Source organism: Pieris napi, chromosome 12, assembly GCF_905475465.1.
Source record: "Pieris napi chromosome 12, ilPieNapi1.2, whole genome shotgun sequence".
Classification (NCBI taxonomy): Eukaryota; Metazoa; Arthropoda; class Insecta; order Lepidoptera; family Pieridae; genus Pieris; species Pieris napi.
Genome location: NC_062245.1, coordinates 2,608,065 through 2,619,053, shown reverse-complemented (window position 1 = coordinate 2,619,053; position 10,989 = coordinate 2,608,065). Strand labels below are relative to the sequence as shown.

Below are 10,989 nucleotides of genomic sequence, written 5' to 3'. Positions count from 1 at the left end.
TAAGATTTTATTAAGAAAATTTTAAATAAATACTATCTAGTAAAATGGATCTCCAGTCTCAGTTGTCGTTGTAGTAGTTGTTGACATGGTAGTTACCGTTGTAGGTGTCGTTGTTGTAGACGTTGTCGTAGTTGTTGATGTGGTGGTTACTGTTTTAGGTATCGTTGTTGTTGTTGTTGTCGTTGTTGTCGGTGGTTTTGTTGTTGTTGTTGGTGGTGGTTTTGTTGTTGTTGAACTAGTTGTGGTCGTAGTTAATGGTTGAGTTGTTGGTGCACTGGTTTCTATAATAGTTTGTAGTTTTGTCGTTGTTTTTGTACTTGTCGACAAAGGTGTTTTTGTTACGGTTAGTGTTGATGCCTCAATAGGCACAGGTGTTGGTGTTTGTGTTATATGGGATGTGCCTTCAGTTATTGATGACGGTTGGGAAGTAAGGTCTGTAAGGTCAGTTAGGACATCTTCAGTAACAGAAGTGGGAATAGACGTAGACAAAACTGCTTGTTTAGCTTCATGGGAAGTTAAGAGTGGTGTAGTAACTGGCGTCTCTGATGCCGACACACTATTATCGGTAGTTAAGGCCTCATCAGTATCCTTACTTTTTACATGGGAACTTATTAATAGAGATATAGTAGTTTGCTTATTCTGAGTTGCTTTTGTCGAGATGTTTTTGCTTATTTTTCTACCTTTTACCCTTTTGGTCGGCGCATGTAATTTAAGCTTTTTTTTTTTCAGTGTATTTGTGACAGCTTCAGGCGCCAGCGTCAGGACTCGCATTTCCATAATCTTCTTTATAATACTTAGGGGCAACCAGTGTCCTGGAAACCCCGATTCAATCGGATTATCTACATACGCAACCTCATCTTTAAATGGGTCCGGCCATTTTGAAGAATGTGAAAAATGTAATGCCATTATAGATATTACTGCGAACGGACTTACGTACACTAAAATAAAATAAGTTAAATTAAAAAAATATTTACAAAACAGGTCAATACATCATTTGTAAAAAGTACTTACTTTCAAAATTATTATAGAATCCTTTCTACCATCATCTTTAAAAGCAATCATAGTTCTTGTCGAATGCAGATATTCTCAAAATGTATTTCTACATTTTATTTTCCTAAACCATATAAAAACTATAACAAACCTACCCAAATCAACGCAAGTTTTTCAAGCATGAAATTGTTTTTACTCTTCAATAACTTTACGGCTATTATAATAACGTAGCGTACATAAAATCATCGAAACAGCCCACACTGCTCACTGCTCACTGCCCACCTTACAAGTTACAACCTGCTTTCATAGTTCAGTAGTTAGGAAAATTCCACCAGCCTTATGACAGGTCAATGATTAATAAATATATTTCTATTATCAAATCTAAAATTAAATCGGACTGGTCTCGCTAGCCAGTAGAACCAGCTATCTAGTATCTACCGTACACCGTACTGAGAGTCCGTAGTTTATGCCAGCTGCCTCTAATTACAGTTCGATAGTAATGATATTTAATATGAAAAAAATAAAAGTACACATATCATTTTTGTAAATATGTATATTGAATGGCCATATTGCTAGGTGTACATACAAAAGATATAGACCGCTGAATCCACCCCCTATAAAAGCCAGCTTCTAGAAAAAGAAACAAGTGAAGACCACAAAATCGATGGACTGATGACATCAAAAAAGTTTTCTGAGGAGAAATGGATGAGGAAGCAAAGACCAAATCCTAATGGAAAGCTCAGAAGGCTTTCACCAAATAGGGGTCCATATTGCAGAACACGAAGTAATGGTAATAACAATAAACTAACGTAGACTAAGTGTAGATTAGAACTTTTTAATATTATGCAATTAAAATGGCTATTATTATAACTGCTAGTCCTCTTTTCGCACTCTTAACAGTATAATTTTAATTTAGACAAAATCGGTATACCAGAATATATGAAATCATTTAGTACAATAAATACAAACAATTGTTTAAAATTTATTACCTACAAAATACAGTTCTATATTAAAAACACTTTAATTGCCCCATTTCTTTGAAACATCTACATATTCTCCATCAGGTGAATCATACTTCTTAATTGGTGGTGTGGCATATGTTCCATCGATTGTGTATGGAATTAATTGCAGATCAGGCTGAAAAAATCAAATCATGTAACATTTAGACACATAAATAAGGCCCGATTCCATTGTTGTGGCTAAGTGGTTTCATAAAGGACCTGTGAGGCCTAGAGTATTGAGTGCAATGTTGTGAGGTTGAAGTGTAAATACTATATAATATATATAGCAGTTTTATTTCTAAATGGTACCTGTCATTAAGATAGATATTTTATTAGCAATAATCCAAAAATCCTATTGCGAAGATGTGCTATGTTTTCATGTTGTTTGAAAAAAAAAGTCCTTAGGTTCTGTTAGAGGGCATTTAAGAATTGTTCAGTATATAAGCATGGAGCATATGGGTTTTTACCAGGTTTAAACAGAATTTATTCAGCTTTTTATATACATTACAGTACATTTAAATATTTTAAAGAAAAATTAATAGCCTAAACGTCTCACAATAACAATTTGACTTCAACAGAACAACAAAAATAAATATGTATCGAAAATAAAGAGATATTGAAAATATACATATATACATGAACCTTAAATTAAAACAGGTTCTATATCTCACCATTATTGCTTCATTATACAACTCTTCAGAGACTTCATAAAGCTGATCTAGTGCTCTTTTCTGGGCCCTCATTATTCTATCAACTTGTGCCACATTAGCCATGTACTCCTGTCTTTTATATCTGCACCAATCCTTATTTAGCAAAGCCCGATCTTCAATTTGTTCTATTGATAATTTAACTACAGGGCGTCTTCGTTTTCTACGAACAGTTAATTTAAGTTTAGAACTCTATAAAATAGCTGGTACTACTATAGCAGCTTGTAAGTAATGTATAAGGTGGAAGATCCAGGATTAGATTCAATGTAAATAAAATTGTAAATAGATGCACAATATGACAGAAATTTAAATTGTTGTTACCCTATGTTATCAAGAACATGAAGAGGTGGTTCACATTCATCAATTGGCTTCAGTTGTTTTGCATTTTTTTCCAATCTTCGAATTTGTTTCTCTAATTTTTTCCTTCTCCTCTCCTCTCTAGCTTTTATTATAGCTGGATCCATTTTTTTCTTCTTCTTCATAGGCTCAGCCCTGTAATATTTAACATGCATACTATAAGTTTTATATCTAATAAGTACTAATGTTATCAAACATATAACTTTATTAGCAAGAATTACCTGATTCACCCTACAGGAAATGATAATTCAAAATTTTACAACCTACATCATATTCAATATGTAAAAAGATGAGACACAAATATACTTATATTTCTTGCTTATACCTAAATTATTAAAGTAATTGTAATTCTTAACACTTACCATAATTGATTAGAAATTTTAAATTGTAAGGCTGATGCAGTGCTAATGTTTTTAGCAGTTGATGGAATTTTGGGTGCAGCAATCGCTAGCCTAGAAATAAGCAAAGCGTCTTGACATAAAATTGGAATCATATAAACCAAATTCAACACTTACACAACACATAAGAGGTTATAAAAATATAAAACAAAATTATTAGTACCGTGTAAATTGTTTCACTAACGATAAATGAAACATTTTATTGTAATAGGCTAACTGTTCATTAAAACGGAAGCAGTTTATCAATTAATTATCATTAATATTATTTATTGTAATGTTTTTGTTTCAAGACATGAATCCAAGATCTACACAGCTGAGTGCTGACTGCTGACAGCTCAAACGTCAAAATTAAGTTGTCAATGTCCAGGATTAGTGATAGATTATTTATGTTATACAATAACCAAGCCCAGATAAGAAACTGTAGCATGAACGATTTAAATTAATATTAAGAACTATAGGTCTACCAGAATCTGATGGCAAATTTTTTTTTTAAAAATTAGCGATTTTCATATGGCAATAAAAGAAAAAAATCATCTGTCAACTGAAATTTCGAGGAATTGTTTTTGGTTTGGCTTCAAATTTCCTTTAAAAAGTGATAAAAATGTCGAAGAAACCTCTTCGATCGCAAGCAAGACATATTGTTTTCAATGTTTATCAAAGAATACTTGATCAACAAGATGCAGAACATACACAATCATCGATATTGAGCCATGTGCAAGTGTTGACTGGTTCCTACTAAAGGAATGACACGTCTTGATACTTTAGTTTATGAGATTTTTCGTGTGTATTATATTATGTACTTATACTAAACTTTGGTTTATTTCAGGGGTTTCTTATACTACAAATAAACTTGGATAGTTTTGATTTAGAATTGATCAGAAACAATATAAATGAGTTTTACACTATTTCTTTCTCTCAAATAGGGATCGATGAATAGCGAAAATCTTGTGAACATGTAATAAAAATTTAAAATCAGTTCATAGAACAAGATCGGTTAAATGAGATGCAGGAGGAAAGGTTTATTATAAATACTGCGTTGAAGACTTTTTTTATGGATGTGCAGTATTTGGAACCATTTTCAAGTTCCTAAATAAATAATAAACTCATGTACAGAGTAATTGGAGTTTTCATCTAAATTTCAAACCCCACATTCGCCACATTTTCAAAAATTATCATTGGATAAATTTTTATATATTTTGCATTTGTCACACACAGAATCAGCCGCTATAAGGAAAAAAAAGTATCAAAACGTTTTACTCCAATTTCCCCAGTATTGCTAGCGTTAATTTCTTTTTTCCCTTTTTGCCATCAGATCCTGGTAGACCTATATCTCTGTGATATTTATTTGTGTTAAATAGACATTAATGTTTTTACTAGATTACTCTGCTGGACTTCGAAAATAACGTGAACTCTTCTATAGATTTCTTTGCTTTATGCATCAGAAGACCTTGTCATCCTATGAACAAATAAAAACGAGGACTGAAATTAAATTGACAAATAGTTAGCCTAGAGCTTTCACTCCAAAGCAGTAGAATTTTTTTTTAAACGTCCTCTACACGTTTTAAGAAATTTCTCAGGCATGATTTATTTACATACGGTCTACTTTATCGTATTGTACCGTACTAAACTACAAGAACACCAATTAAAAAATCTACAAATAAAGGAATAATTGAAAATAAATGTATACAAGGTATGTACGTTTTTGTAACTATTTACAGTCCTCTATTTTCTTTAGTCATTGCACTCATACGATTTATGTATTGTAACTTTGGCATTTTTTTTCGAAAATATATAAGTAGGTATCATTCTTTTTAATTATAGCGGTTAAAGAAGGAAATCTTCAAAAATATTTGTCATATTTCAGGTCAATTTCTGGATTAAGTCATCCTCCACAAATCTACCTATTTCTCCTGTAAAACCGAGTAGGACGGCAAACATTGACTCACAAAAAAGACCTTGCTGAATTCATCAAATTGACGAATAGGTAGAGGTTTGAAGCGCTACAAAACTAAAACGTAACTTTAATAGTCAATGTAACTTTTAAACTTGCGGGTTTTCATAACTAAATATTACAATTATACATTGGAAAAGTATTAATGCAACTACGTATTATATTATTATTTGTTAGTTTCTAATCTAGTTAGATTTTGATCACTTTAATTTTTAGTTAAGGAGGTGTCAAGATTATTTAGTTTGTGCGACATGTTTTAAAGAAACAAATTTACCGGATATTTATTATATGTTCAGTATTTCCATTATTTTTAAGCTGCTGCTGATGTTTGGTGACCTCCGTTTACCCTCAAACCAAAAAAAAAATTACCTAAAATAATACACGACGCATAAATATTTAAAATCAAAACATATTTTTTTTATATTTAGTCAATACTAGTTTAAACAATATGAATTTTTTTCGAGTCGGTAAGCTAATTATTATTATATGTACAACTAAATAAGACGTGTTTACAAGGGTTTAAATTAATAAGTAGGTAAATATACTATGCATATTTATGCCAATTACCTTCTAATGTAAAGGTTAACAGTGTCGGTACTTTGTATTCAACTTAATAACTTGAACTCTATCATCATTTAACATAACAATATCATAAAGATGGGAGATTATTGTTGTCAATCTGTTTTCTTGGGTTCTCTACAAAATATAATTTTAAAAAAATATTATTAATTAATGACTAATATACTTATTACAAGTACATAGATAAGTACTTAAATAATACTATAACGACGTTATACTAAAATATTCCTTTTAAAATTCTGTTAAACAAAGAAATTCCACAGGTCATTAAACTTACATTAATAGTGATAATTATTAAAGCTATTACGGTACAAGGAACTATTACTAAATCAGGCTTACTTCTAAATTGTATGGTAAATAGACAGATCCCTAAAAATCACATACATTCACTATATAAATTAACTGAAGTTATTATGTCAAGTTTTCCTTAAGGGGCATACTTTTTGTCTCCGACCGCGTATTGCTTATTTACCTAGTTGTTAACAAAAAGGCAGACTGGATGGACAGGTTAAAAGCGTGCTTCCGTGCATTTGTGTATCACCAAAATGGAACTAAATAATACAAGTGAAGTGTTGAATACCACAGTTTTAAATGAAAATTACAGACTCAAAGAACATGAAAAATACACGACATACAGGCCGGTGGCGTGTACATTCGGACTTATTATTATGTTAAGTAATTTAACTGTTGTAGTGTCCAGTGGACTGATACTTAAAAAAGGTATGTTATTTTATTGAATAAAAACAAACCTTAACACTTTTCTGATATCCGAGGTGTAAATCATTTACGCATCACCCTTCATATGTGGGACTACTCCAGGCTGTCTGCAACTGAGAGGATGCCACTTTTGATCAATCAGCTATAAAACTTGTAGTCCTACCAATAATATGAGTATTCGTTTTGCGTCTGTATTTCCTATATGCTGCAGATATGTGTTTCAAAATTCAGTAAAAGTAAAGTAAAGTACTCTTTCAGTCAAATTGTGTTTTCGGTGTGATGAAAAGAGACAGAGCCTTCATGAATAAGGATTTAACTATTTTTACTTCTCAAGTATTCACTAAATATATCCTGTGTTTTTATTATCACACAAGTGTGAAGGTCATATCACTCTCTTGTAGAGTATAGTAGTTCCTTGTTTACTTGCAAGTTGTACTTACAATACTTATTTACCGTTTAACACTTCATAAGATTTTTAATTCTCGTTACAAAGTACAAGTTGCGCTACAACCTTCTCGGTCTGGGCGTTCATGATCATTGGTTTTTCTATTAGGCAAGTAGGTGATCGGGCTTCTGTGCCTAACACACGCCGCAGTATTTTTATCTCTAAGGTATGCCTTTCCTATCTTCCACTATACGAGCGACTGTTAAATAGACAGACAAATCTATCACATCAGCGTCAAAAACCACTAGGCCAACACTGTTCATATATTACTATAACAGATAATTAAGTATATAAGCAATATTATTATTTATTGAATATAAAGTAACCAGAAAAACTTATATGTAAAATTTCGATGTTTCTGCGAAGATTTATAACCACAAAAAATTAAAAAAAACTATGAAATACCACAAGCACAATAATATTTATTTACTGCAATTTTATAAGTAATCATAACCTATTAAATAAATCTTCAGTGCTTCATACAACTACAATTTCGTATTGAAAAATACCTTTTTAAATAATTTACATTCAGCCAAATTTCTTTGACACACGAACATAATGTCACAACATTAAAGAACACAAAGACTGTTAATGAAGATTACCTTAGTTTATGCTATTCACTAGTATTGAAGAAAACGAAGCCAACATAATATTACTTAGTAGCCATAATTATTGTGTAGGCTTGATTGTAATTCATGTAAAGTCGCACTCGCAGTCGTCTTTTGTAAACTTTATTGTAGGAAAAAATAAATAAGCCAAATTTTTTCAATTTAATTAAAAGTCGTACACGTATTGCATAAATTTAAAAATCAATAATTACACAGCTTCTAGTTACTAATTAAACAGTTGAAATATTTTGTTATTTACATAATTATACTGTATAGCAAAGGAGGATCTTTGTAATATTAAAAAGCTTCGTAAAATTGCTTTCTGAAGTGACTAAAGAAGAAATTTATTCGATTACTTATCTATCAAATTATGTCCCTTCCACTGTGATATGTTTGAAACAGGTAATGAAACGATCGATTCCCGGTAAAAAAACAGATCTAGCCTATAAAAATAATAAATATAAAGTACCAATTAGTACTGTAGTATGTATTCCCCATATAATATTTTTTCAGATCTATATACTAAGCCTTCATTTGTTTTTCAGGTCAACAACGGAAAAGTACATATATATTACTAGGCAATGTATCTCTAGCTGATACTATAATCGGGATGTCCATGCTCATTGGTTTCAGCTTCGAAAACCCGGACAGCTCAAATCCGCTATGCATCTTTGAATTAGGTAAGAATGTTCACTGATACGAATATTTGCAACATTCCTCATCCCTGAGGTCGTAGGTTCGATCCCCAGGTGTGCACCAATGGATTTTCTTTCTATGTGCGCACTTAACATTCGCTCGAACAGTGAAGGAAAACATCGTGAGGAAACCAGCTTGCCTTAGACCCAAAAAGTCAACGGCATGCGTCAGGCAACGTAGCGTACTTTTAACAAATGATCATTAAACAGATACAGAAATCTGAGGCCCAGACCTAAACAGGTTGTAGCGCCATTGATTTATTTATTTCGTTAAAGGCATTGAAAACATTATGCATCTGTTGATATGCAATATATCTGCAATAATAATAATCCAGTTGCGCTAAAACCCTATATGGATCTTGGTCTATTGGATCACATCCGTTTCTTTCATCATTTATATTTCATAAACAAGTAATCAGCATTCCATCTGACATAAGTCGATTTTAGGATTTGAGACATGCCGGTTTGCTCGCGATGCCCTTCATAGTAGAGGAGTTGGTTGTTGACCAAGTTTCAGCTTAAAGGTTTCTATTTAAAATTCTTTAGAGTATATTAATTTAAAAACAGCTTCAGTTAATATATTAACTATTGAGCTTTGGAATGAAGTGGCAAAAAGCACGATGTTCATTATGATGTAAAGTACAGGCCAGTTCTTATGTAATAGGAAAAGCTGTCAACCTATCCCATGGTTGGGCGTTGACTTTTTTTACTTTTTTGACTTTTGACGACCTCCGGGATTAGATTCACTCACTGAGCCACTAGGCCAGCTCTGCGACCATCCTAATAATAAGCTTAGTAGGTTTATCGAAGCATTTTTTCATTGATAATTTAATAAGAAACGTAGACGACCAGACTGATGTATCATTAACTTGAATTACTGAAATTTCAACAGGTATGCTTGTGTGTCCTGCAATGGTTTCAATATTCACCGTGGGTCTAATTGCCGTCGACCGCTACATTTACATTTTGCACGGGCTTTACTACCAGCGGTGGGTCAATACGACCAAAGTGCGAGTCAGTATAATGTTCATCTGGCTAATTGGTATGATAAATTCTTGTTTTATTTTTAAGTACCCTCCAAAAATTATAATTATGACTCTCTTTTTTAGGACTTACTCTGGGATTCCTCCCCGCAACTGGATGGACCAACCACGACCTCAATTCAAATTGCTTCTACGTTGCTGTCTTCCCTGGACCTTTAATCCTACTCAACTCAATATTAAGCATCGTACCTATCATAGTAGTCGCCGTACTTTATTCTATAATTTTAGTTAGCGCCCTAAAAAATATAAGGAAAATCAATGCGTCCGTCGCCCAAGCAAAGACAAACACAAAATCCGTGCTACGAATCTACAGGGGAAACGGAAACAATACACAATCAGTGAAAACTTCTAAACGAAACAATCAAAATATAAAACGGAGTTTATCCTTTAATTCCTGTTACGAAATTGAAAGTGGAAAACTCGATAGGAAGGATTTTGTTTCGAAAAGCAATACCGAATTAACTAACGAAACATTTCAAGCGTTACCTAATAAAGACAAGACATCTTGTAATAATGTCTCGAACAGTTTGTGTTCGACAAACATAGGGGAAAGTCGAACTACAATCGGCCAAGACACTGATAGCACCGCAGGTCAAAGAACTAAAGATGTCGGTAGGGTTAAAACAAAAGAAGCGAATAAATGGAGAGCGCTAACAATCGTGATGCTAACAACAGGAAGTTTTATATTCACCTGGATGCCGTTCTTTATAGCTGTCATATTTTATGTTCTGTGCGACGATAAAGAAGTAAACCCTAAATGCCTTCACATTAGATTACTGCTCGCGGGACCATTGGCAGCTCTAGCATTTATGAATAGTATCTTTAATCCACTTATTTACGTCTGGTGGCACAAAGGATTCCAGAGATACGTACAGACATGTTGGAAAAGATATATTAGTAGGCATTTTAAGGGAAAATGTTAATTACGACTAGATGAATTAAAACGAAATCTCTCTAAATTAAAATAAATAATGTACAATTTGTTACTTATATGATACAATACAATATATATTAATAAGTAATACCTACTTATCGATACAGTATTATAGACTATAACATATTTCAGTACTACCTAATTTTAGTATAAAGAAATTCAAAATAGTTTACCTTATCTGTAATTTTAGCACGCATATGATGAATTTCGCATTAAATGGCAAAAACCGTTGTGGGTTTTTGTCTTATGACTTCATCTTGTTTGTTTAATGACCTATAGAATAAGCATTTACTTCATACTAGATGAAATTAAGATAAATTCTACAACTAAGCCAGAATATAAAAGTCACAGACTCAGTGTACGTAAAACTATACTTACCATTTTAACAAAACCTAATAAGTTTTACAGCTTTTTGGAAGCATTATGCGATCAGATAATAACACAAATAATGTAGGCAGTATAAGTAATCAACGATCAATAATATTATACAAATTACAATAAACTGATAACAAATATTTACTGATAAGGATAAGCGATATCAGCAATCAGACAATTAATCTATAT

The 10,989-nt window shown here is 32.2% G+C and overlaps 3 protein-coding genes across 3 annotated transcripts; 1 reads left to right on the top strand and 2 right to left on the bottom strand.

The window, feature by feature from the left end:
• On the bottom strand, positions 1-1,258 carry LOC125054797 (cell wall protein DAN4-like). Its single transcript, XM_047656902.1, has 2 exons — positions 1,012-1,258; positions 1-938 (listed from the first exon to the last, which is right to left on the bottom strand). Coding segments are annotated over exons 1-2 (903 nt in total). The 5' UTR covers positions 1,013-1,258; the 3' UTR covers positions 1-36.
• A 701-nt stretch (positions 1,259-1,959) lies between these two features.
• On the bottom strand, positions 1,960-3,782 carry LOC125054849 (39S ribosomal protein L40, mitochondrial). Its single transcript, XM_047656977.1, has 5 exons — positions 3,617-3,782; positions 3,418-3,507; positions 3,020-3,190; positions 2,663-2,861; positions 1,960-2,127 (listed from the first exon to the last, which is right to left on the bottom strand). Exons 1-5 carry the CDS (start codon positions 3,649-3,651, stop codon positions 2,011-2,013), a joined length of 612 nt encoding a protein of 203 aa, XP_047512933.1. The 5' UTR covers positions 3,652-3,782; the 3' UTR covers positions 1,960-2,010.
• Positions 3,783-6,448: 2,666 nt separating this feature from the next.
• On the top strand, positions 6,449-10,678 carry LOC125054927 (5-hydroxytryptamine receptor 1A-alpha-like). Its single transcript, XM_047657077.1, has 4 exons — positions 6,449-6,703; positions 8,299-8,433; positions 9,341-9,490; positions 9,558-10,678. Exons 1-4 carry the CDS (start codon positions 6,529-6,531, stop codon positions 10,412-10,414), a joined length of 1,317 nt encoding a protein of 438 aa, XP_047513033.1. The 5' UTR covers positions 6,449-6,528; the 3' UTR covers positions 10,415-10,678.
• The last annotated feature ends 311 nt before the right edge of the window (positions 10,679-10,989 follow it).

What these genes read in the sequence shown, in the direction of transcription:
- LOC125054927 (XM_047657077.1), top strand. Translation starts at nt 6,529, where the DNA reads ATGGAACTAAATAATACAAGTGAAGTGTTGAATACCACAGTTTTAAAT. An exon ending in GCTATGCATCTTTGAATTAG is followed by an intron (nt 8,434 to 9,340) that starts GTAAGAATGTTC and finishes AAATTTCAACAG; the next exon opens with GTATGCTTGTGTGTCCTGCA. An exon ending in AATGTTCATCTGGCTAATTG is followed by an intron (nt 9,491 to 9,557) that starts GTATGATAAATT and finishes TCTCTTTTTTAG; the next exon opens with GACTTACTCTGGGATTCCTC.
- LOC125054849 (XM_047656977.1), bottom strand. Translation starts at nt 3,651, where the DNA reads ATGTTTCATTTATCGTTAGTGAAACAATTTACACG. An exon ending in TTAGTGAAACAATTTACACG is followed by an intron (nt 3,508 to 3,616) that starts GTACTAATAATT and finishes GCTTATTTCTAG; the next exon opens with GCTAGCGATTGCTGCACCCA. An exon ending in TGTATAATGAAGCAATAATG is followed by an intron (nt 2,128 to 2,662) that starts GTGAGATATAGA and finishes TGATTTTTTCAG; the next exon opens with CCTGATCTGCAATTAATTCC.